This window comes from Malaya genurostris, chromosome 2 (genome assembly GCF_030247185.1).
Source record: "Malaya genurostris strain Urasoe2022 chromosome 2, Malgen_1.1, whole genome shotgun sequence".
In the NCBI taxonomy this organism is placed as follows: Eukaryota; Metazoa; Arthropoda; class Insecta; order Diptera; family Culicidae; genus Malaya; species Malaya genurostris.
Window position 1 is genome coordinate 126,420,659 of NC_080571.1, and position 27,723 is coordinate 126,448,381.

Below are 27,723 nucleotides of genomic sequence, written 5' to 3' on the forward strand. Positions count from 1 at the left end.
TAGTAAAAGAAGTATAGATATAAAAACAAATATAGATATACTTCTTGATAGTCCGTGCAGTATATTATATTACTGATTTATTTCATTTCAGGATATTACCTTGTCGGTATCTAATCCTTTGGTCATAGCCCAGGTGGACACGACATAATCCATTACCCGTTCGCTTAGAGCCTTCGGAACTTCATGCAACTTCATAAATTCCCGCACGTTGTTCAACATATCATGATACTTCGCTGTGGCAGATGTCATTTGCTGTATAATTGTAGTTACATGACCGAAAATGGTGGCATACAGAAGAGCTGTTGTGGGCAATCGAAACAAGATCAATTGGAATGGGTTAAATATTAGGCAGACGAAAAAGGTTAGTGTGATAAGGGTTAGGGTTCAGACTATTGAAACAATAGCTTTCAGTTCTTGTGAATATAGAATACAAGCAAAGGGTGGAATAGGTGCACGAAAACACTCTGGCAGGGTGAAACCTGTTCTTATTTTGTATTTTGAAAATCAATGACGAAGTACTTTTTTTTATACAAACCAGTGAAGGGCGTGATTATAGTGAGCAATAGTACGAGAAAATTGCTCAAAGAGTTGTGATGGTTATTTCTAGCAAAAACTGACTATGATTTCGGTCTATTTTCTATCTAATGGAAGCTAATTCTAGGTTAATACCTAGCGAGTTTTAAAAAATTTTTTACTGGACAGCAAAAATTCTGAGGGTGTAAAATTATACTCAAATTGAAATAAATTGAAGTGAATTCTACATTAGACATGAGATTAATATACTTATAAATAGAAAATGTACCAAATAATGATCAATGATAGTAAATAAATGACTTCTATGCGGTTTAAATAAAAGATTTGTTACGAAATTTATCAACACAAGGCTGAGAAAATATTCTTCTGTATCACTATTTTTCAAGTAATATCGTAGCCGTGCGATTTTAGCTGCCCGTAGGATGAGGGGTTCTGCATACAGCTGTCGTTGTCAACCGCATCTAAGGGGGGGCGAAAATGGTAAACGCGTATGCACGGATTACATAAGAACGCAGATTCGAGTCTTGCCTCTGAGCGTATCTTTGTCCAAAAATCACCTTTCTGTGAGTTTCTCATTCGTTTGGTTTCTTCAATATATGTTGGAAACAGTCATTGCAAAACTTAAAATTGAGTTGTTTTTTTTAATTTAAGTTCCTTCAGAAAGTGGAGTGAAAATTAAAAAAAATTCTTCTGTCACATATTATTGTCAAAGAAGGTGGTGGTGAGCTCACTTCGTCCGCGTCTCTTGTCGCTATTTTGTTCAAATAGCGATTCGTCAGCAATGCTATTATTTTTTATCACAAGTTCATAGGTAGCACGCATACACCGAGTGACGCCAATCGTGCACACACATTTTCTTAATAAACTTATGTTTGTGTTTATATTCATTTATTTATACCCGGCTTTAACCTAGTCGCGAAATTTCACTAAATATTATATTACAAATTACAAATTATTTTTTATTATATTATGAAGGCTTGAAATGAGTCTGACGCGAACTTCTCAAACAAACCATCAGGTGGGTTCAAGCATGTATAGCGATATGCTTCATACATGCACTGGATATTATGGTTGGAAGAGCATGTTTTACTCTCGCGGAATACGAGTAAGTGACTTTGCTTACATATCCGCGCAACCCTTATTGTTTGTTTTTCGGTAACAGCTATAGAAGGATGAGTCATATCGGGGCTACTGTAAGTATGTTTGCATCCCATGAAAAGTCCATAAACAGATGGTTGCTTCACTTCACATCACATCACCTGAAACATTGCCAAAGATACCAAATCAATCGCATTTTCGAAAATGTTGCTTAGGATTTTCTCAAAAGTAGGGTTAGAATAAAAATGACAAACCGATGAAATAAATTTCTTTTTCGGTCATAATGAATACTTTTGAAAATTTTAAGCAAATTAAAATGATTTAGATTTTAAAAAAATCGTCATTGCTGAATCGACAAGAATGGTTAACATTTCATGAGGCTTTGAGTTATTCACATTAGCTACTAACCAGTCTTTATGATGATCAATTAACCAATAAATCGAGTTTATTCACCTATTATGTCATTAGGTTTCTTGCCATGGGTTTCACAGCTCTAATTACACATACAATTTTTGAAATAGATTTGTATAACTATCAAAATTCGTTCACAAAAAGACATCGGGTTGGGTTTTTTGGAACCGCAATTATGGAACGTAACTTTTTGCCGTGGATACGACTTACTTTACTATGGGGAGCCCTTTCGAAATTTATTCTGTACAAGAATGGGTTGAACTTAATCGTAAATATCTCTTGTTGCACTTAACCCAACAACATATTTTTTTCTTAATGCTATCGGAAATATGATCAACAATTTATGATAAAACTTTCAGTAGTATGAAATAACCACAAATAATTTTCTTATAGTTATAGTTTTCTAAAATGTTAAATGTTAAATGTTTCAAATTAAAGAGAAAAATTAATGATGCTCGTTTGCCTTTCTTGTACTCGGACGGTTTTGATGCAGTGAGCGACATTGCATTGTCGCGTTACCAACTGGGTAGGTATAAAATGTAAAAATTGACTCGATTCATTCATTCTAGCATGCGCAGTTAACTTTTAGTATCAGTAAATTAATTAATAAAGAACTTTTTGATATTTTCTTCTATTGAAATTGTTGTATTTTGTACCATATGTACTTCTGAAGGCAAACAAATTTTTAATCTCTTTTCAAATGAAACGTTGCAAAATTCACACAAAATATTAACTTATGGGAACAATTTTAGACATTCAGAAGTGTGATGTTTTTTTCGTATTCATGTCATCCATTTATGTCGCTGACATTACCTACCCAATTTCTGAATTTCAGAGTACTGCTTTGATTACTATTTTACACTCGGTTTTCCGAGCCTCAGATCTAAAGTCGATTTAATAGTAAATAACATTATTTGTCTAGCCTTTATATTTGAGAATGACCAAAATATTAAGCTTACAGACGTGTCTATTATACAGCATAAATTTACTAAATAATTTGGCACATAAAATTATAATAAAACATAAGATGATACAAAAGAATAAACAATCACGTGAAATTATTAGTAAATATGATAATGAAATAAAACTGGTCTGAATGAAGATTGAATTTTAGCAAATCACAGCTAGCTTCCAATAGATAAAACTAATCAACACTCAGTGAATTTAGCGGCGACAGTTTGGTGGCGCTAAGACGACACAGGGTGGATAGAACGAGCCTCATAGTGAACTTCATTTTTGCTAAAAACAACTACGTTGAAAAACAGTGTAATAAAACAGGACGTGGCAACGGAACGTAGAACACTGCACCTGCAATTATCATCATGCAGATAGTGAATACCTTCTCGTTGTCCGTCTCGGCAGCCACATTTCCGAATCCAACCTGTACGTGACAGAGAAGAGAATTGAAAAGAAAAAACCAAATTCGAAAAATAAAAAAAAAATATTAGCTTTTCAATCCGGATTCTATGAACGTGTTACGGTGAACGTGCATATCAGTTTCCTTCTGGTCACAGCTTTCCAATTCATAAAATTCAATTTTGTCTTTTGGAATAAGTAACTCCAATGAATTGAGAACTCGTTTAGAGAAGTGTTGAATGCACAATTCATATTTGAACACAGATCAACCGGCGATGATGTGAGAAGTAGTGAAAATTAGATTAATATTTCAATCAGCTTACCGATGTCATGCATGTCATTGTGAAGTATAGAGCCGTAACATACATCGTTTTCCTCGATGGCCCATTGACCAATTCTGGTGCATTAGTTTCGTTCGACCACATGTACGAGTAGGGATTCTGTGTGACATTCGCCAATTTCCATAGCCAACTGTACTGGACCTGATGGTGGTAGAAGAATCGAAAGGAACACGATAATGGTAATTGTAACATTATTGGAATGCATTTAATTTGACAATCGCAATTAGCATCAGAACATACCCCATTATCTGCGTCGCTACGGCCAATCGAGTACCAGATACAAGCCAACCAGTGGGCTACTAGCATATAAAAACATAGCAGAAGGATTAACATTGCGGCGCCATACTCCAGATACCTATCCAGTTTCCTTACAACGCGTCCTAATCGAAGCAGTCGAACTACTTTTAGTGCACTGAAAAGTGATCCGATTCCCTGAAAACGACATGATTTGACACATTTAATTATCCCTTCATATGTAATGAATGAATGTTTGGAGACGATTATTTTGAGGATTAGAAAGAACTGCGTTATTACGTTCAATATAGATCTTGTGTGGTTTGTAAAAACATGATATCCTGTGCACAGTGAACAAAATAGAAATTATACTTGACTCAGTAATTCACTATAAATTCAAGCATATATAAAACATAAGTGTTTCTTTTGTAATAATGATCGTAAAATCGGTAGATCTAGCTAACCGCTGAGTTCATTATTACGCGCGTTTGGCCACAATTTCTCACTAATTTATTTTACTTTAAAGACTAACTATAAAATTTCGAAGAAATCTTAATTCGTCAAATAAAAAGACATCCTTAACATATGTCTATCTCCAAAGAATTGCTCACTAATCCTGTTGTATTCAAAATGATTATCGCATTTAAATTTTCAGTAAAATTTAGTGATTCTTATGAGCATTAAAATTAACCAAAATTGATTTATGTTATGTAAAAATATCACATTTTATTTACAGAAAAAAACTTCATATGTGCGTTTGTACGATATAGATCAAATCAGGTTGGCCACATTTGACTTGGTTGAGTAGTGTATAATAAAATTCAACTGAAAACCCTACCATACGAAAAGGATTTATAAAAAGTTTCGTTCGGTCATTATGATTACCTGTAATCTAATTTGTATGGGTACTTTACGTATCATAAATCAATTTTGATCGACTACAATCAGCCTTCTTCCGGAATGTAGAAGAAAGTTGAATTACAAAAAATATAAAAGGAATTGAAGTAAAACGGAATAAATCATTACATAATATTGATTAAATTTGCTAGGACACATTTGATCTACTTCGGTAAAGTGTATAAACGAATAAAATGTTTATTTAGAGAAAAATTGAGGTGAAACGGTTTGGCAAGTCTACTACGGTGACTGGTGGATGACTGACTGGAGTATGACACAAAATATACCCCATAGCAACGCTTACGGAGATCGGGTAACAAACTCCAGTGAAAGTCTTAGTCGTATGCTGACAGGGAACGGGGTTCGGCATAGACCTACGCGATGAAATAAGGATTACGATTGGAAATTTGAAACATGGAAGTAAGTTTTACAGGTTGCGACTGGATAACATACGACGAACTAAATCCTCGCACGTTGTAGCGTTGCAGGATCTTTGTTGGACGGGACAAAATGTGTAGAAAAGCGGACATCGAGCGACTACCTCCTACCAAAGCTGCAACGAAAGAACTGGGAATTGGCTTCGTAAGCAAGACGCGTCTGTGTAAGTTGACCGTTTTTTCAACTACAGCATCAATAACATGCACTGCCCACACGAAGGGAAACCTGACGACGTAGAAGCGTTCTACGTCCAGCTGGGACAAGCTTATAAAGGCTGCTCACGTAGAGACGTAAAAATTGGCATGAATGCCCAGGTACGAACAGCTGTTCCGGACTAATGCCAAGCTCTATGTAAAGGTGAACTGTTCCCACATTCTGCCATTTGCACAGGACGATAAGTACAAGGACTCCTACGGGAATCTACGGTTGGTCAAGGTAACGATGGAACGAGATGTATGTGGTTCTAATGTCGAGAATAAATCCGAGTTCCTTTGAATCTCACAGAGAGTTACGGGGGGTGTAAGATTAAAAGCAGGGATGGACAGAAGTGACACGATCTCGTCCAGCTCCCTGTTTTGGCTGATTATATTGACATTGTAGAACGCAACTTTGAGAACATGGCAGAAACGTACATCGAACTAAAAACTGAAGACAGGCGGATCGGACTTGACATCAATGTGTCCAAGACAAAACACATGAAAGGCAGGGGCTCGGAGAAGATAATGTCAGCCACTCATTACGAGTTCTGATGGGTGGTGATGAAAACGAAATAGTCGACCAGTTCATCTACTTTAGTTCACTGATGACTGCCTATAATGGCAACAGTAGAGAAATTCAGTTACGCATCTTATCAGGAAATTCTGCTCACTTTGGACTTCGCAGGACATTTCTACCGAGCAGAATTCGCTGTCGCACGAAGTTGACTATCTACAATATGTTGACTAGCCCCTCTACGGGCACGAGGGCTGCACAATGGTTGTGAAGGATCAACGTGTACTGGGTGTGCGGAGTGCAAATGGAAGTGAAGAAGGCGAATGAATCATGAACTGCACCAGTTGCTGGGAGGACCAACTCTCGTTCAAACGGCCAAGACCAGGCGGTTACAGTGGGCCGGGTATGTTGGTATAATGTCGGAAAACAACAGGGTTAAAATGATTCGACCGGTATAAAAAGAAGAGGCGGCCAAGATGGATTCATCAAAATGAGGACGACCTGTGGACTCTTCGCAGCTACCGAGGCTGGTGGTGGCCAGTAGGGTGGGAACAATCTATCAATCTATGAACTGTAAAAATCAGTACATATGTTGTTTTCATAGGAAATTTAATGAGAAAGAAAACTTTCGAAGGTCGCAAAACAATCCAACGTTTGTAAAAAAGTTATTAAAGGAAAACCGGCACAAGGCCCGAACAATGGCTTATTCCTTATTATATCTAGCACCACTGCTGCTAGTAGTGGTAATATGATTTTGCTTTCTTTTATTTTGCTGCAATGATCTGAGTTGTTTGATGTATTCACGATAGTTACTCAGATGTTTGACGTGAATTCATCTTCCTTTACTATGGTTCGTCTTTCCCAAATCTACCCTTAGCAAGTAGTAAAGCAAGTGCATCTTAAGCACCTCATTTTAGTTGGGTTTGATCCAGAGCACAGTTCTAGTATCAAAAGTGAAGTTCCTGAACATAGCTCCAGTTTCAGAACTTAGTGCCAGATACAGAATCAATTTCAGTTTCAAATGGTGTTGTACATTCGGTGGACATGACATCAACATTGTGAAGCATGGAAGTGACTGAATTAATCGATTCGTTTGAGAACCAACATTCAGTGGTATTGGTTTGAATGCGCGGATATGCGAATGTTTTTTTTCATAAATACGTTTATTTCTTAAGGCAGTTTACATAAGTTTTTCTTCGCCATAGCGTCGCATAGATTTCTTATCCTAATATAATTCTAATATAATCACAACGATTTGAATTTAATAAAACATATTCCTTTTATTTATAAAAAGTCATATTAAGTATTTCGGCATTTATTATTAAATCTACTCAAGAATATTATTTGAACCAAACGATTAACTGCTATAACTTGTAAAATATGATGTTATTTTTATACATTTTGTTAATGATTTCATAAACTATTTCGAGTTTGTTTGTATCATTATATAATTTCTATTCAACTACTGGACGCAGTTGAAGTCAGAACTAAGTCTTAAAAGCGCCAATTATTAAATTGAAACCCCAATTGTTTTTATGAAATGATATAGAAATTTCATGTATGGAATACAAGAATGTCACGAACTGGGATATATGCAAGTGTTGGCAGATATTTTATTGTGCATTAAGGAATTAGAGTTAAATTATTTCAAGAATATCTTTCCTGTGAGGTTTTAATAATAAGTTCTATTTTTGATTTTTGTCGTGAATACGACTTACTTTACTATGGGGTGCCTTTTCAAAATTAGCCATATGGAAGAATGGGCAGAACTTAATCGTGAATATCTCGACTTGTATTAATGGCAGCAACACAATTCTTTCACTATTTCATCCAAAAATATGATCAGGAATTCAGGATAATATTTTGAACAGTGTGAGATAACCACAAACAACTAAAAAATTAAGTTTTCTGAAAATTTTAAAACAACACGGAAAACTTTTTACTTTTGCTTGGGTTTTTCGCGCAAGGACGACAATTTTGAGGTAGTCAGGCACATATCTTTAACTGAATGTTATAAAAGGGGAACCGTGGTCGAAAATCGTTCATTTCTTCTTGTGCGTTGGATGAAATCAGAAGTCGGGGCGAGAAGACGCATTTAAACAGCGCCATCGGAGAGCGCACCTTCTGCGTGGTTAAAAACCTCAAAGCAAAGATAGTTTCAATTCAAGCAAGAACGATTGCATCAGCTGCTGGTGCTTTGCATTGGAGAGAAAGAAAACAAGAAACGAAAAGTGCGCAACATTATATAAAATCAGCCGTTCTAATGGCTCTTAATGTTATCTAAAGAACTATTGAGATTACTTCTTTGCAAATCGAAGGTAGAAATCATCAGTTTAGTGAAAATCCAAAATAATTTGATTTACTACGTGCACTTTTCGCTGTGCGAAAATCGTTCGAGAAAAATGTTCCGAACTGTGCCAAATGTCGTAGAGAATTCCACAATTTAGTCCTTCTAAAAGGCAGAAATGAATCCTGTACAGCATCAATGAAATATGCAAATCCGAAATGAGATAATCGACGTCAAAAATCGTTGAACATTTTAGTAGTGAAAAGAGGGAAAGTTTCGCAATTCACACAATCGATCAACTATCAATTCGAATTCGGAAGTGTAAAGAAATCGTGTCAGTTTTATTCGTATTCACGACATACAGTTATGTCTCGGACATTACACACCCGTACTTTTGATTTTCCGCTTCTATCAAAAAACTTGAATTAAAAACATTCACTTTCAAATATTTTTCATTGCAAGGTTTGTTCATAGGAAACTAAAACGTATTTCTGTCTCGTTTGAAATTTATGAATTTCGGACAAAAAAACTCGATTAACTGGAACTCGCATCCAACTATAGATTTTCGGTAATTATTGGTCAAATTCCGACATGCAATGGAGGTTTAGGTGAAATAATAATTCATAGTTACAGACTCGTGTTTGGTGTCATATTCAGTCAATTTTTCTTTCAATGCTCCTTCACTCGTATCATTTGGAGTCGAACGATTTGTCCTGCATTTTTCCAAGCATCATTGTATTCTGGTTCATCAGTATTCTGGTCAGAGCTCTGACTGGACATTGCAAACTTAATTATCACATGGCTACTATTCAACGTGCTGAGTACTATTCGTGCGATTTGTGTGAATGCGATTACGGTACTTCATATCATCTGATATGTAACTGTCCGCATTGACGCAACTACGTATCCGGGTTTTTGGTTCCCCATACATGATTGAGTCTGTGTATGCAGAGCTAAAATTAAAGGATATTCTCTCGTTTCTCACCCAATGTGGTAAGGAACTATATTCAGAAGGGTTCATCGTTCTTCCTGGAGTGAATGAATCCTTTCTGTATTCACCTTAAATAGGGTTTAGCAGATTGTTTGGCATCCTTTATGGGGTGCCGAATTTACTTCTGCTCGTACATACTGTGAATCGTTCTGCATTCTTCCGGGAGTGCAGAATAGTGTCGCTTTTGTAAAATCTCTAAATCCTCTAGGGGGGTTGGAGGTTTTATTAACTCTGCATCGTTCATCAGAAGGAATACACATAGTAACAAACCTAAATAGGTTTTACAGCAGACTGTTCGGGAACTCGTAGAGGTTCAGAATTTACTTCTGCTTCCACTAAATGTGATCCCCAGCAGATTGTTTAGCATCCCTTAGGGGTGCAGAATTTACTTCTGCTTTTTTGTGTTTTTGTGTCGACAATTTTCCCCATCCTACTAGTCCAAACCTTACCATTTCCCTTCAATCCTTCCCTCTTATATATCGGGAAAATGATGCTAAAAACAAATTCATGGCAAGGTACAAATCTCCAAATATCAAGAGGAACGTGCCATTAGAGCCAATTTGTTCTTATTCCTGATTCCTGTGAGGTTTTATTAATAAGTTTTTTTTTATTTTCCGCTTCTATCAAATAACTTGAATTTAAAAACATTCACTTTCAAATATTTTCCATTGCAAGGTTTGTTCATAGGAAACTAAAACGTATTTTTGTCTCGTTTGAAATTTATGAATTTCGGACAAAAAAACTCGATTGATTAACTGGAAGTCGCATTCAACTATAGATTTTTGGTAATTATTTGGAGTCGAACGATTTGTCCACTCGGAAGCAGTTTTTAGTATACAAGTTTCAGATCTCATCAGATGAAGATTTTGATTTGGGAATAACGAAGCAATTCGATTTTTGTCAGTAGAGAAAATACGATGCAATAATGCAACATTGCCGTTCAATTTCAAGGCATTTGAAAGCCCCAATGCTTTTTAGTGCAAGCAATTATTCCTATATTTGGCGTGGATCTTGATGCAACGTCGTCCTATAAGTCGGTATTAGAAGAAGTTAGAAATATAGGTGCCTGAGAATGATTTAGTTTTATTTATAATTTAAGATAATAAATTCGATGTTGGTGCTCATTTATTTTATAAAATACCAAAATTTTGTTGCTAATATACTTACATCTTCATCGTGATCGAATGCGTTGAAAACGTCGTAGGGTAGACAACTGAGTAAGTCTATTATAAACCACGATTTTAAATAATTCATGCGAATAACCTTTGGATCACTAACCACTTCTCCTCCAGGGCCAACGAAAGTTGTGTGGAAGTTTAGTACTGCAAAAAAGAAGGTGTAGTAGTTTAATTATATATTTGTAAAAATTCCTTTCGCACTACAGGCTTAAACAGGTCAAAATAATTACTAACGATTCAACCGTCTTTAACGAGAACTTTTAACACTTTCTAACTCTTTCCTATGAACAATTTTTTAGGCAGGGTAGTTTACCATTCGTAAAATAGTTTTGGTCGCCCTTTATCTACGTTTATTATCTCTATGAAGCTGAGCTATGTTCCGACCATTTATAACTTTATCACAGATAACAGATATACAGGCTCGCACGGTTTTTTTAAAACTGTGTAAATTTTAAATTATCTTCACGTAAGAAATAGGGAACTCACTATTACCGCCTACTCCTGTATTAACCGTTCTTCCACTTTGTTCCGGAACGATAACAAAGTTATCTTACCTATTACAGAAATTTTACATCTATAACGATTGGAACACTTCTCACACGATTCCTACAAGTGTAAAGAACACATTTTTTATATTTAGCACCTTTTATAGAATGCATTTTATTCACATGTCGCTTAAATCACTCATGAACGAAAAAATAAAACAAATGATCTTGTAATTTAACCCACCGCAAAACAAAAATTTGGCGCAATGTGAATGCAGCACCAAAAATAGTGGTGATCGTGGCGACATCTGCAAGTGTTAACACGACTACTCATTACAAATTTTACATACAATTCATATGCGAGCCAGGATATCTGTTATCTATGTCATATACTATGTGTAGAATTCATTCTCGTTTATATACGTTTTATTTTATTTCAGTTTAGTTTTACTTTCGATTACTGCTGACTAAACAAGAAATTTTGTTTTAGCATACTTTTTTGAAAATATGGCATAATTTTAATACATATAAGATAACTACCGTCTCGAATCATCAACACGGTGCTTTATTGTTTTCAGATGAATACTAACTCGACTTGACTCGTGTACAAAACTTGATTTAATAATATTCAAACTCATAAATGTACCATCATGAGGCAACTGGTTGGTAAGACTCGACATCAGGCCTTTTAGTTTTATTATCTAACTAACATATTTTTTCGTTTCCTTTGTAAAAATTTTCGATTTTTACAGTCGATCGCATTATCATTAGATATGAAAATTTCACGATCAAATTCAATTTAGCAATAAATTATATGTAAGTGATAATAAAGATAGATACATACAGATATATAATCTATATCTATATATTATTATATATATAAAAATGGATGTAAGTTTGTATGTTTGTAACGCCATAACTTCGGAACTACTGAACGGATTGCCACCAAACTTAGTACAAGTACTTCTTGCATTTCAGAGATAGTTTGAAGAGTATTTCTATAGTGGAGGGAGCGTAGCAAGTGTCATTAACAGGGGGTCATTGAAAAATTTGTCTAATTTGACGAGTATCGATACTTTTTTAAGACCAAAGAAACATTTTTAGATTTGAATATTTTGGGGAGGGGGGTGGATGTAGCAAGTGTCTTTAAAAAGGGGGGTGTAATTTTTGAAATGGCATAACTTCGAAACTACTTAACGGATTGCTATCAAACTTGGCACATGTATTTCTTGCTCTTTAGAGATGGTTAAAAAAATATTTTAAGGGGGGAGGGAGCGTAGCAAGTGTCCTTAACAAAAGGGGTCATTAAAAACTCTAATCTCATCTAATTTGACGAGAATCGGAACTTTTTGAAAACCATAGATACTTTTTGCACAACTTAGATATGATTATAAGGATATACGTGGGGGAAGGGTGTAGTAAGTGCCTCTAAAAAAGGGAGTGTAGTGTTCGCAACGGCATAACTCCGGAACTACTGCGCGAATTGTTATAAAACTTGGCACAGGTATTTCTTACTTAGTCATAAAGGTATTTTTATAGGGGAGGAAGCGTAGCAAGTATCATTAACAGGGGAGGTCATGAAAAAATTTATAAAATTTGACAAGAATCGATAATTTTTGAAGACCATAGATACTTTTTGCGCAACTTAGATTTGATTATAAGGGTATTCGTGTGGAGTGGACGTTGTACGTGCCTCTGAAAAGGGGATGTAATGTTTGTAACGGCATAACTCCGGAATACTGCACGGATTGCTATTAAATTTGGCACAGATAATTCTTGATCTTCAGATATGATCATTAGGATATTTTCAGGGGAGAGAGTGCGCATAAAGTGTCCTTAACATGGGGGGGGAAGGGTTATCAATGACGAAATTTATATAATTTGAAGACAATCGACATTTAGACTAGAAAGAGGGGTTTTTGAAAATAAATTTTCATCTCCCATTATTTTTTAAACTAGAGAGTGGCTTTTGTCAATTTGAATGGAATACAATTTTCTTTAAATAATTTAAAAAGATCTGGTTCCATTCTTCCGGGGAATTCAAAGAACTAAGGGAAAATAATCTGCTTATGAACGCGAGTGTATTCAAGTCTCAGCATAACTACGAAACAACTAAACGAATCGCCACCAAGTTTGGCACATGTACCAAAGGTGGGAATCGATATTTTTTTAAAAGCCCAGATACTTTTTACACTACTCAGGGTAATCATGGAGGAGATCTGTAGTAAGTTCTGTAACAAAAAAGAAGTTAAATCAAAATAGATTATAAGGTTATTTTGAGGGTGAGGTAGTGTAGCAAGTGCTCAGAACATGGAAAGAGTAAAGGAAAATTGATAAGTTTACAACAACATTTGTAATAACTGAATCATTATTCTATAAGTTTTCCTCCCGGGTGAACGATTAAAATGGTTAAAGCCGGGGTAAAATAAATGATATAAAAAAGTTATTCTATAGTACGAATGTAGTTATGATGATAAACAGTCTTTCGTTATAAAATAATCATTATTAGATGAAAAATTTTGAGCAAATACGTGGAAATAATGATGTCATAAAATTTTTTATAACGAGGAGGGAGTAGCAAGTGTTTATAGCCATGGAAGCCAAAGGTATTGTAGATCTAATGTGATGAGGAAGTACGGAAGTACGTTACAAACACATATACATAATAATTCAAGTATGTTACAAGCATATATACATACGAAACTCGGACGTTACTAAGATGGTATTTATAGAGAGAAAGGTGTTTTAAATATTTCTAACAAAAGGGTTCAAATATAAAACTGACTCAATTTGTCGAGAATACCATGAAAAGTATGATTATTGTGAGATCTGAGAACGAACACAGATCATTCGCAATTTGAACATGAACGGAGTATTGTTCAATCGGGTTGTCGTCTAAGTTGTGTTTCATTACAATCAGAGTATCAATTGGGACGACAATTTCTAGATTTTTTCGGCCTTGCCTTCACGAAATATTTCCGAACAACGCCGGGTAAATCAACTAGTAGACTATAAATTATGGTAGACCAAAATAATAAAAGGTTTCGGGGCCAAAATTGAATCATGCTTGTAGACCCGAAACGAAATAAATGTGCTGATTTTTTCTTGCTTCAAATTTAAAAAAAATCGAGATCTGTTTGACAGGGTTTCCTTATTAGGCCGAGAGAAATCCGTGATTAGAGCATATTTATGCGAACTCTCCCTTAACTGACATCTACGGATTTGCTACATCATAATATTTTGATCCAGCAATGCATAAGACAAGGTTACACTAAGTGGTGCGATATGCGGTATCGAAAAGGGACATTCACTGCTCACATTCAAACTGCGACCGCAATATTTTTTCATGGTATAAGAGATGTACTAATCTTGATTTGTCCTATTAGTCATAATAGACATGTGAATAAATAATGTTTGAACTAGTGGCCAGCCTAGACTGTCGTCCTACTTACATTTGGAACGTTTATTATTATCGGGACCGTTAACAATGACATACACATTATTTAGATTCGTTATAATTCACAAATAAATTGCTGTGCCCTTCTATGAAAAGCAAATGTTTCATGAATTGTTTACTTACCGATATCTATGAAGAATATTACATCGACTATCGAATCGACCACTAGTAGTGACACATCCTCAGATGTTTTGTTCTTGAAGGCTACATTGTATGGTACCTAGAGCAAGAAAAGATAGTAATATTTCATTCAATAATTATTGTTTCGTTCTAAGTATGATGGATAAAACGATTAACTAAGTAAAACATTATTTAGTGGATATCATTTCTGTTCTCATTGTTCCTACTTCAGAAAACCCTGTACTACAGTAGAAACAAAATGCTTTGTATTTAGGTGATTCACTGTGTAATCAGCGTGATTCGGGATCTTTTAGAATAATTACTGATATATTGTTTTTTTCTTGCGTTTAACTATGCAAAACAACTGCTTTTTCAAGTTTTCTAACGGCTTTCCCTCCTAAGTTCACTTATAACCCTTTGACCAGAGCGAATATCTTGTTTTTGTTTAGTATGTTGATATTCAAATAAATTTTTGCATTTTCCAATAACAGGAAATAATGCTCGAGCACAAAACCGGCCAAAAAATCTTTCTTTCTTTTATGTAAGAATAAAAATCGTCGGATGGTGCATGGTTGGTGCTACACAGAAAGAAATTATTAATTTTACTGGTGACATAATTCTTCAAACGATACAATTCATAACTACTTAACTTCTCAAATGACACAATATTCCATTCGTACAGAAATTTACTGGCTCCGAATGTAATTTGCACTCGGCTAGTAAATGAGACTGTATGAATTTATATGCACGATTTACCAGCCAAGCAGATATGTGCTTCTGTGGCTCAGTCGACTAACTGGTGTGCTTTGTTATCTAATGTTTTTCGGTTCAAGTCGCGTTGTTGATGTCGATCTTTTGATTTTTATTCCTTTCGTTTTCAAGTCATGTATTTTTCAAATCACACAATTTTTCATGATCTTGAATATAAATTTGGTTTCATTAATATTGAATATGCACAGGTAACAAAATTTACATCTTTTTCATGCATATATTTGGAGCAGGAAATTGAATATAAAGTTACTTCTCATGTCTTTATTTTTCAATATACTGTATAAGCAAATTCAAGGCGTAAATTGAAATATGCTATGAAAAATCAAGGAATTTCAATTTACTTTTACATTCAGTAAAAACCATTCAAGCGAAGAGGTTGTGTTTCGATTATAATGGCTCGTGAGTTAACGGCTGCCACTCTAAGCTGCAGGTAGTTAAAACTGCTGGTGTTAATCGCAAAGGCAATATTCGGGCGTTTCCCGACTGGAAAGTCAGCAATGAAGGCCATCCCGTTCATACGCACAGAGGTGTAGAGACACAGAGATGCGAGCGCATAGAAGTGACGAGTCACAGAGGTGTTAAAGCAACCCAGTGCTGATTTACCTCAGATTCGTTTCGAGTGACATTTGCCGGATTTGCGTTGCCTAGCCATGCCTATATCGATAAAATTCGTCTTCCTGTTCGGATTTTCGTACCGCATGTTATGAATTGCCCGAACTGTAAAAAATTCGGGCATACAGCTACTTATTGTAGTAATAAGTCCAATGTATCAATTGTCAAAAAATGTGTTTATTGTGGGGAGAGTCCTCATGATCTCTCAGTATGCGCTGCATTTAGGTTGCGTAAAGATAAAATTAAGCTTTCTTTAAAAGCACGGTCGAAGCGCACATATGCAGAAATGCTTAAAACAATTATTGATGTTCCCCCACTCGAAACAGAAGACGGTTTTTCAGTGCCAGAGGAATCTGAATCCGATGAAATAGTGAAGTCACTCCTCAAGGTTCTGTTAAGAGGAAGAAGTCCCCCTCCCCCCCAAATTGCCAAAAAAGGCACCTAAAATCACACCTTCAAAATCGATCCCCGTGTTAAATCAAAAAAGCCAAATTTAAAAGCAAAAACTGTGCCTCAAATTGACAAACCAATCCAGGAGCTAGCACAAGAAAAGACAATAATCCAGTGGGCTCCGTTTCACATTCACCAACAGGATTACTGAAGTTTTCAGAAATGGTAGCATGGATTTTCGCTGCATTCAATATTTCTTAACCTCTAAAGACCATCATAACGGCAAAGGAATCAATAGCTAGAACTTTTTTGAAATAGTCATCAGCTCAATGACCAGTTCTCTTAGGTTTTGTATCATTAAATGGATAATTTATCATCCGCCGCAAATGATTCAATCACTGTCCTGCAGTGGAATTGTCAAAGCATCATGCCAAAACTTGAATCATTTAATGTTTTATTGCATAGTCAAAAATGTGATGTATTTGCTTTGTGCGAAACATTGCTTACATCAAACATAGCCTTAAATTTTAATGCTAATTCAGTTAATATTCCATATGATTTGACAAAAAATGTTGACTGGATTAAATACCAAAGTAGTATCTCAAGTACCTTGAACTTAATGGAAGAGCTTCCCCCACTTGAAGAATACGACTTCCTCGTTTGTTCGATTCTGGAGGCTGCAGAACAAGCCCAAACCAAACGATTTCTTGGTCCATCGTCTAACAGTAGGCCTCCGAACCCTTGGTGGAACAAAGAGTGCTCAGATGTTAAACACGCGAAACAAAATGCTCTCAAGACGTTTTTAAAACGAGGAGAAGGAACTCCTCAGAATTTTGAAAAATTCTTGACTTTAGAAACCAAGTACAAGAGCATACTTCGGGCGAAGAAATGTAGCTAATCGAGACATTTTGTCGAAGGAAACCTCAGTGAGCACTCTTTGGAATACGGCCAGAAGAATGAGAAATCGTAACGTAGGCAATGAGAGTGAAAAATACTCGAACCGATGGATAATAAATTTTGCGAGGAAAGTTTGTCCAGATTCTGTTCTTACGCAGAGCATTATTTGGAAGTCTTCTCCAAATAATGGTTCCATTGATAGCCCCTTTTCAATGATGAAATTTTCCATAGAACTCATGTCTTGTAACAATAACGCCCCTGGGTTGGCCAGAATTAAATTCAACTTGGTGAAGAATCTGCCCGACCTTGCAAAAAGACGTTTGTTGAAATTGTTCAACAAGTTTCTTGAGCAAAATATTGTCCCACCTGACTGGAAGCAAGTGAAAGTTATCGCTATTCAAAACCCGGGGAAGCTCATATAGACATTGCAATGTTCTCCTGCATCAGAGAATTGTTCGAAAAAATATTCTTCGACGTCTCGATACTTGGGTCGAGACGAACGGCTTGTTATCAGATACTTAGTTTGGTTTCCGTAGAAATAAAAGGACGATCGATTGCTTTGCATTACTTTCGTCTGACATACAAATCACCTTCGGTCAAAAACAACAAATGGCATCTATATTTTTAGACATTAAAGGAGCATTCGATTCAGTTTCCATTAATGTTCTTTCAGACAAGCTCCACCAACATGGACTTCCAGCGGTTATAAATAATTATTTGCACAAGCTTTTGTCAGAGAAGTGAATGTATTTTTCACATGGTGATTTTTCAACATTCAGAATTAGCTACATGGGTCTCCCGCAAGGCTCATGCCTCAGTCCGCTCCTCTATAATTTTTACGTGAATGACATTGACAGCTGCCTAGTAATCCCATGCACACTAAGAGAATTGGCAGATGATGGCGTGGTTTCAGTTACTGGACCCAAAGCTGTTAACCTGCAAAAACCATTGCAAGGTACCTTAGATAACTTATCCGTTTGGGCTGTTCATCTGGGTATTGAATTATCTACGGAGAAAACAGAGCTGGTCGTCTTTTCAAGAAAGCATGATCCCGCGCAGCTTCAGCTTCATATGATGGGAAGAATGATCCAACAAGTTTTGACTTTCAAATACCTCGGGGTGTGGTTTGATTCCAAATGCACGTGGGGAGGACACATTAGGTTTCTGATAACAAAATGCCAACAAAGAGTAAATTTTCTTCGAACAATAACAGGATCTTGGTGGGGTGCTCATCCGGAAGATCTAATAAAATTGTATCAGACAACGATACTTTCAGTGATGGAATAAGGATGCGTTTGATTTCGTTCCGCTGCAAACTCTCAAACCAAAAAACTTGAGTGAACTTGAGTATCGTTGTTTGCGAATTGCTTAAGGCTGCATGCATTTGATACATACAATGAGTCTTGAAGTTCTAGCGGGAGACGAATCGTTCCATTGAAGGATCATTTTTGGGAGCTTTCATCGCGACTGCTAATAAGATGTGAGGTACTGAATCCCCTGGTTATTAATAACTTCGAAAGGCTAGTTGAGCTTCAATCTCAAACAAGAATCATGATAGTATATTTTAACCATATGTCACAGGAAATCAACCCTTCAAGATATATTCCTATCCGTGACAGCCTCCTAAATGTCCCTGACTCAACTTTATTTTTCGACACATCCATGCAGCGCGAAGTGCGTGGAATCCCGGAACACCTACGCTCGATGGAAATCCCAAAAATATTTACAAGTAAGTTCTGGCATATTGACTCTGAGAAAATATTTTACACGGACGGATCACGAATTGGAGAGGCTACTGGTTTGGTATATTCAACAATAATGTTTCGGCTTCATTTAGGCTTCAAGAACCTGCATCTGTTTATATAGCAGAGTTAGCAGCAGTTCATTATAGTTTGAGTGTAATCGTCACATTATCTCCAAACCATTAATTCCTCTTCACAGATAGTCTGAGTGCAATTGAAGCCATTCGCTCAAACGCTGCTGGCAAAAATGAACCGTTTTTCTTAGACAAAATAAAACAGTGCCTGAACGTCATATTGAATAATAATTATCAAATCACAATAGTTTGGATCCCGGCTCATTGTTCCACTGCAGGTAATGAAAAAGCCGATAGTTTAGCCAAACGTGCTGCTATTGAGGGTGAAATTTATGAGAGACCGAATGCTTTCAACGTATTCTATAGCGCGTCTCGCCAAAGAACACTTGCCAGCTGTCAAGCTTCTTGGGATGAAGATGATCTGGGTCGGTGGATGCACTCAATTATCCCTAAAATATCGACAAAAGCATGGTTCAGGGGCTGGATGTGAGTAGGGACTTCATTCGTGTGATGTCTAGACTCATGTTCAATCACTACACGTTAGATGCACACCTTCTTCGAATTGGTTGGAATTTTCGAGACTAATTATTGTGCTTGTGGCGAAGGTTATCGCGATATTGATCATGCCGTTTGGACATGCGTGGAGTATCAGGATGTCAGATCTCAACTAATAAATTCCGTTGCCAAGGAATACTATCCAATGTCCCAGTTCGTGACATTCTTGCTTGTCGTGAGCTTCCTTACATTAAACTTCTTTATCATTTCATTAAGTCCATTGGAGTTCCAATTTAAATTTTATTTTATGTTAGACTCCTTTCTCTGCCATAAGTTCAAACAATAGCCAGCTATCCAAACAAGATCATGTACAAAATAAATGTATTTTATTTAATGAGATTTATAACAGCAAATCGCTTAATAAAAATGGTAATGGTTTTCAATCAAATTTTCTATTCAACTGATGTCTATTTAATAGTATCATTGATGTACATATAGTGTCAATTTCATTATTTTTTCTGTGTGTGTTTGGTAACCTAAGAGTAATAACATTGTTTTTTGTTTCGATTATAGAGCTTTTAACCTTAATGTCATTCGTCTCTGAGGGCCATATATATATATATATATATATATATATATATATATATATATATATATATATATATATATATATATATATATATATATATATATATATATATATATATATATATATATATATTATATATATATATATATATATATATATATATATATATATATATATATATATATATATATATATATATATATATATATATATATAAATATCAGATTGAATCATTTGAATTAATTTAATAAAGAATACGTCTTACTGCCCGCAGTGATGCTTAGTTTTTGTACTAAGCAGACGAGTCGAAGACGAAACGTGAATAATTGAAATCGGTTATGTGCCCAAAGCACAAAACGGCTTTTAGCCAAACTCCTAAATAATCAAAGGTGATGTTTTCTAAAATGTTTTGTATGAAAGAGAGTTATGGTGAAATTTAGTACCAAAATAAGGTAAATGATATAAAAAAGGCACACATAATTCCGAACACATGAATTGAACAAATCATCGCACCAAGCGTCTCGTGCAGAACCGATACATAGAAATACGAAATATTTTCAATGATTGAGTACTGTGGGCTATAAACCATGAGTATTTTTATTGACTAATATAAGGGCGACACATTTGTGCATGTTGTTAAGGTCAATTTAGTCAATTAATTTATAACCCAACTGCTCTAATAATTGATATTCTCACATATAGCGAAATAGTTCATTCTTTATTACAAACCAAAATCTTTGGCAGGATGACAATACTTTACCTAACTGATTTCAACTCTGTATCATTTTATCAAAAGTACTGAATAATATTCAAACTTTGATATTTTTTATATGAAATTACAACTGGCTTATAAGATGATCACTAAAAATATCTAGTTAGTGAAGTAGAAGTGTATGCCATATCAGTATGTAAGTGAATTATATTTTACCATTTCTGATGAATTTTTGAAAAAATTATAGGTACTTTTTATCCAAGCTTAGCGAGTGGATATCAATAATTTATAGTATCAGAATTCTTAAAATCAAAAATGACGGGTATCGGTATGTGGGTGTTTATTCAAAACGCTATAGAGGTTGTATTTTTAAGACGGGTTTGACAAGTAAGTTACTGAAATTAATGTCATATTAATTTCTAACTCCATTTTTTGATTTAATCGGTCTTGTCCCCTACACAACCCCGTAACATTTTACTCTCGTGTGTTCCACCTTATCACCACCTTACCTTATGCACAGTTACAATTATGCAAGTGAAGTATTGAAAGTTTACAAAATTCACACAGTTAATCAACTAGCACGTGCGATTATCGATATTCGGATGTGTTTAATTTGTGTTCACGTCATCCAGTTATATATCTGATTTTTCCCTTCCTTTTCTTACGAAATACGTAATAAATGTTAAGGCGACTTCAATTTCGCATTTATGAACTTTACTTACCCATGAGTCCACATACATCATAAGGTGAAAGATGTTTAGTGGTGGCCCATTGAACTTGAAATCCAATAGCGATGAAACATTTCTTTTGTAGAAGTCTTCATTAAGTTCATCTGCGAAAATGCTCTCTCGCATTCTCTTGTTGTGCCCTGGCGTGCGTCCACGAAAAAGCCATGCATACATTTTAGAAGCATTTACCCACCCATATGTCACTAGAAAGCGCTTTAATGTCACGAATCGCTCGATTATATTATTGTTACACTCAGGTTTCTAGTTTTTTGCTTTTTTTACAATTCTCTGAAACACCTTCATCCAGGAAAATTTTGTTGAGCAATCAATGAAATAAAATTACTGATATTTGTTAGCAAGCATAGAATTTTTGTTAAATTGATTTATTGTAAGCAAACTTCTTGACTCAACATCAACAGGTACCGTGGATTGTTTCTTAGCATTATGTTATTTCAGTCGATATACCGAAGGTCAAATCAACTAGAAAAGTGGTATAAATTTAAACAAATTTAATACTTGAATCAAGTATGGTAGATTCTTCTACGTGATTACTTAAGCAGAGATGTATTATGACGATAGGATTTAACCAAACATTTGAAATATATTGCTGATTTTGACACTTTTTTCAATGAAACTTCAACAATTGAAATTTTTATTAAAAATCCCTTAACCGAATACGTTTGTTATTTGTTGAGTATTACAAAACTGTCTAGTTCACCGTATATTTCAGGAATAGTGAATAAAACAATAAACGTCATATACACCAAAGTGCCATGTAAAACAATACAATTAAATCTGTATTCTAAAGATATTGAAGCTTCAAAGTTACCGAACATTTCAGTAAAAGTAAACATAACTTTGTACTGATAATGTTGAAAAATAATACAATAATTTATACTGCTGAAAATTATTTCCAAGTTCATAAAACCTAAGTCACCATGCTACTCCATCAAAATATTACAAAGGAGATAAAAAAGAAACGAAATATTAATATAAGATTTCTGCGTTTTTGTACTTACCATAATTGCTGTATAAAACGTTAAACACAATATCACCCAATCCCAGATTGCTTTGAATGCACAATAATGCAGTAAAATATGCGGCGGTGTTTTTGGCGCTTCTTGACGATATTGTGGCATAACATCGGCACTTAATGACATCATCTGTGGTGGCGGTTAGTCGAAGTAGTTGAGATGTGTTAGTTTTGATTACGAAAGGAGAAGAATGAGGAGCATTGTAACACAACGAAAAGAGCAGCATTAGTTTTGTATTAGTAAGCATCCTGATAAGCGAGCAGCGGGTGTATTTCAACCCGGAATGAAAGTTATTTAAAATTAAAATTGTGGTGTAGGGCAGCCTTAATAATAGCTGAATAATTTATGCCAACAGCAGCATCGTTGGTAGATTTGCTGATAGCTGAGGCGTTGAACCGGCTATGAATGTGATATAATGTTGGCGTCAGCAATGAAAATTGTTTACACTGAAGAAAATTAAAATCTTGTCAGATGAAATTGTGTCTACTTACGATATCCCTGTATATTACAAAACAAACCAATAATGGCCAGCCTAGCAATTTCAAATTTTCCATTTCAGAATTAATAAGATCATTTATTGAATTTTGTTCATTTTGATAACATAGTTTTCAGTATCGCATAAAAGAAATATTGTTACTGCGTAGTATCAAGTCGTTTGTTCATAAACATGTGTTTTCCATTCACCCTACATTTCGTATAGAGACAATCAATCAAGGAACGTAATTAAAAAATAGGCCATTCTTACATTTAATCGTTGACCAATGAACTTTGGATATTCAGCATTTATTGAAATGGAAAAATAAGAGAAGAGCAATGAAAATTGTGATCTGTTGGTTCCTCACAAACATTTGTGATGATAATTCCTTCACCTTAAAGATATCCTTTCTGTGAAAACATATTGCAGTATTCAACCGTTCTATTTAAATAAACATAGCTTTTTGCTTGAATTTCCTTGGATATCATAGGAAAACAAAATCACAGCCGGTTCAACTTAACTAAGTGTCGACAAATATAGGATGAAATGAATGCTGTCTAAAATACATTTCATGAAGGAACTTGTTTTGTGTTAGGATAAATCGATACTTACATGAGCTAGATTTGATTGCTTTGTAGGATCCTTTAGCGTAGGTAAATGAGCACTGAATTGACGACTGCGGGTTACGGATCGAGCCAGCTTGGCGAATTTCGACAACCCTTGACATAGAAAGAGAGCGAGTTTTTAGAATATTATAAAACATGAATTATGAAGATTTGAATTTACTGTATAAAATTAATACGAATTGGAAGCATGATTTGAACATCTAAAATCTACAGATGTCTTTATTTACATACGATATAGGCATGCCAGATTGGTAAAAGTAACTCTTGGCATTAACCTGATAACAATGACGTTTCACGTGGTACGCAAATTACGGCTGATTTCTCTACCAAAAAAAAATGGGTGAATACAAAATCTTGCAAAATTTACAGATAACTATTTTTTTACCACAAGAAAGAAACTAACGATATTTTTAAACCCTCTACTTAAATGTATCGTTCACATCCTGTGAATTGCGTAGTTTTGTAATTTTTTTAGCCAAAATGGAAGTGAATCAATTAAAGACGCAAGAAAAAATTCTGTTCGCTCGCATGGTTAAACCTGTGCTATTCTACAGTTCTTTGGTAAATAAACTGCAAAAATGTATCACAACTGTCTAAAAAGTCCGACCGGTTAACTTTAGACAGACCCTGTCAGCTTAGAGCGAAATCTCCAGTTCAGTGTTGCTATTTTGGCACGCACGAATTTGACATTTCTCTCACCTACTTGTATGTATAAGATTCGATGCTCCCAAAAAAGGATGGTGCCAATGCACAGTGGTCCGGATCCACAATTTAGAGGGACAAAAACATTTGTGGCTTGGCCTTATACTTTAGAGCTATGATGTCTTCAGAACAAATGATCAGTGAAAGATAAGCCATATTTTGAAGCATATGGTATTAGGGTGGTTCCTATTATTAGGGTGATTCAAAAATTATTTTCCGTATGTGTTGAGATAGAGGACTGCATCCTTCGGCAAAATTGTAGGAAAACTTATATCAAGCAACTTTGCCGAAAACACTATTTTAGTATCTCTAACGGTTTTAGTGTTACAGCTATTTTAATAGAGCAACTTAGGGTGTTCCTAAAAAAATCAGATTTTTTGCTCTAGCTTTCTTAATTTTCACTTCTCCATTTTGGTGTCTTTGAATATCTTTTAGAGTTTGTTGAAACCAATTTTTTCATGACTAGCGCATTCAGGTAGCTTTTTCTGAACCGAAGTTATGAGCAAAACTAGTTCAAAAACAGATCATTTTTAAACTGCTATATCTAACATTGGAGCAAATTTAAAAAAATCGGTTTCTTTCATTTAATAGAAAATACTTTCGAGCATATTTATAAAAAAAATGGCGGAGGAGATATTTTTTTAAATTTTTTAAATTGTGTTCAAACATTGGGTTTTTTCATTGAAAAATGCTCTTTCACGTAAGATATTTATTAGCTATATATATTAAAATAAGGTATTGCTGTCTTCTAGCGTGTTAAAACTAATTCAGCTACATAATCGGGAAGATGGAGTACACTTACGTTGGTTGTTACTCCATTCGATAATGTTATTACAGGATCAGATGTTAAAAGAAATCGTTTGAATACATCCTTTATATTCACTAAACGATTGAATTTCCGCGAATGGAACTGCCTATACTTGCGAATTGATTTATTTCGACTCTCTTGCGCTTCCTTACTGTACATTATTTGCTATCTGTTTGGTTCCCTTGCGATCGATTGTTGAGCAAGAAGGCTGGATAATCTGGAACAACAATTATCCTTCATCTGTTTCCCTTTGCTGCCCAAAATAATAATCTTTCAAAAGGAAAACACGGAACTAACAGCAGGAAGTGCACAAAGTAAATGCAGAAATTGCAGAGCTTTCTCTCACAGTACTTGGGAAAGTATTTGTTCCAACGAAGCTAGTGTTCTGCCTGAACGATACGAAAGTGTTAAACGATGGCACACACTCCCAAGCTTGTTACATATGCAAGCGCTCAGGAAAAGCTCTGAATTTTTCAAGTACTGAAACAAATGATGATGATCCAGACAAATATCAATTTGGAATTTCGCCTCTCCACGCAATGATTCGATCTATGGAACTTTTGCTAAAAGTGAGTTATTGTTTGCACATTGAGAAACCGACATGGCGCGTGTCTCGACAAAATCAGCATGTCAAGGAGCAAGAGACAAACATACGAACGGCATTAAAGGAGCAGCTAGGGTTGCGTATTGGCAAAGACATCATATTAACAAGATATCCAGCTCTCACATTTCCAGAATAAATCATTGACAACATCATTCCACAATTTTGCTTTTATCATTGAAAAATATTTTAATGTAATGTTATACACTATTCAATTAATTGTGAACATGCTTTTTACAATAGAATGTATAGGTTGTTAAGTATCGTAACAGTTCAAATCATAAAATTTTCTCATACATGTTTTCATGGAAAACAATCAAATGTACAGTTTGCATATTGTTTGAAACACCACGGGTACAATAAATTCAATTGTGGAATCGTAGAAACAATACATTGAATGGTTGGAAATGAAAACTATCTTGTCAAGATACAATAAAATGTATTGTAACCAATAGATCTAAATGTGAATCAGTTGTTTATGATGTAAAATCAATGGTTTATTTTTTTATGGGTATACTGAAGATTGAATGTGAAGATTTCGGTACCTGCTTTCCAGGAGTTTGCTGAACAAACACGAATTCGTTTTGTGGAGCTGTATGAATGGTATGCTCTGTCGCCAACCGTGCATAAACTTCTGGTGCATGGGACTGCAATTATAAAACACGCTTTGCTTCCTATTGGTATGTACAGTAAGGAAGCGCAAGAGAGTCGAAATAAATCAATTCGCAAGTATAGACAGTTCCATTCGCGGAAATTCAATCGTTTAGTGAATCTAAAGGATGTATTCAAACGATTTCTTTTAACGTCTGATCCTGTGATAGCATTATCGAATGGAGTAACAACCAACGTAAGTGTACTCCATCTTCCCGATTATGTAGCTGAATTAGTTTTAACACGCTAGAAGACAGCAATACCTTATTTTAATACATATAGCTAATAAATGTCTTACGTGAAAGAGCATTTTTCAATGAAAAAACCCAATGTTTGAACACAATTTAAAAAATTTAAAAAAATATCTCCTCCGCCATTTTTTTTATAAACATGCTCGAAAGTATTTTCTATCAAATGAAAGAAACCGATTTTTTTTAAATTTGCTCCAATGTTAGATATAGCAGTTTAAAAATGATCTGTTTTTGAACTAGTTTTGCACATAACTTCGGTTCAGAAAAAGCTACCTGAATGCGCTAGTCATGAAAAAATTGGTTTCAACAAACTCTAAAACATATTCAAAGACACCAAAATCGAGAAGTGAAAATTAAGAAAGCTAGAGCAAAAAATCTGATTTTTTGAGGAACACCCTAAGTTGCTCTATTAAAATAGCTGTAACACTAAAACCGTTAGAGATACTACAATAGTGTTTTCAGCAAAGTTGCTTGATATAAGTTTTCCTACAATTTTGCCGAAGGATGCAGTCCTCTATCTCAACACATACGGAAAATAATTTTTGGATCACCCTAATAATAAGAACCACCTTAATACCATATGCTTCAAAACATGGCTCATCTTTCACTGATCATTTGTTCTGAAGACATCATAGCTCTAAAGTATAAGGCCAAGCCACAAATGTTTTTGTCCCCCTAAATTGTGGATCCGGACCACTGTGCAATGATTTGTTCGTGAAATGTGAGAGCTGGATATCTTGTTAATATGATGTCAAAAAAACGGGGAGCAATATTTAGAAAAAGGTTTAGTGTAATTTCTCTCAAAATCTCTAAATTTCAACAAGTGAGGATGACAAACAATTTGGCGTTTCACGTAGTTTAGAAGGCTAAGGTAAGAGCTGGAATGAATTAGTGATGACAGTGTTGAATGAATGAACTTCGTTTCGATCGTTTTGAGGATACGCTGGTAGACCATCGGAGGTCCTTGTAAAGTAAATCAAATCATTGATTTAAGAAAACGGCTAGTGAATCGAAGTATTCATAAAAA

General features: G+C 35.1%; 1 protein-coding gene across 1 annotated transcript in view; it reads right to left on the reverse strand.

Annotated features, from left to right (window-relative positions):
- LOC131432920 (potassium voltage-gated channel protein eag) overlaps positions 1–27,723 on the reverse strand; it is an 80,365-nt gene that overhangs the window by 11,293 nt on the left and 41,349 nt on the right. Inside the window, exons 6-13 of the mRNA XM_058599515.1 lie at positions 23,670–23,776; positions 22,568–22,711; positions 14,542–14,638; positions 10,466–10,620; positions 3,981–4,172; positions 3,723–3,881; positions 3,352–3,424; positions 100–299 (exon numbers count right to left, since the gene is read on the reverse strand). Coding sequence (XP_058455498.1) covers positions 100–299; positions 3,352–3,424; positions 3,723–3,881; positions 3,981–4,172; positions 10,466–10,620; positions 14,542–14,638; positions 22,568–22,711; positions 23,670–23,776 — 1,127 coding nt within the window. The remainder of the gene's footprint in view (positions 1–99; positions 300–3,351; positions 3,425–3,722; positions 3,882–3,980; positions 4,173–10,465; positions 10,621–14,541; positions 14,639–22,567; positions 22,712–23,669; positions 23,777–27,723) is intronic.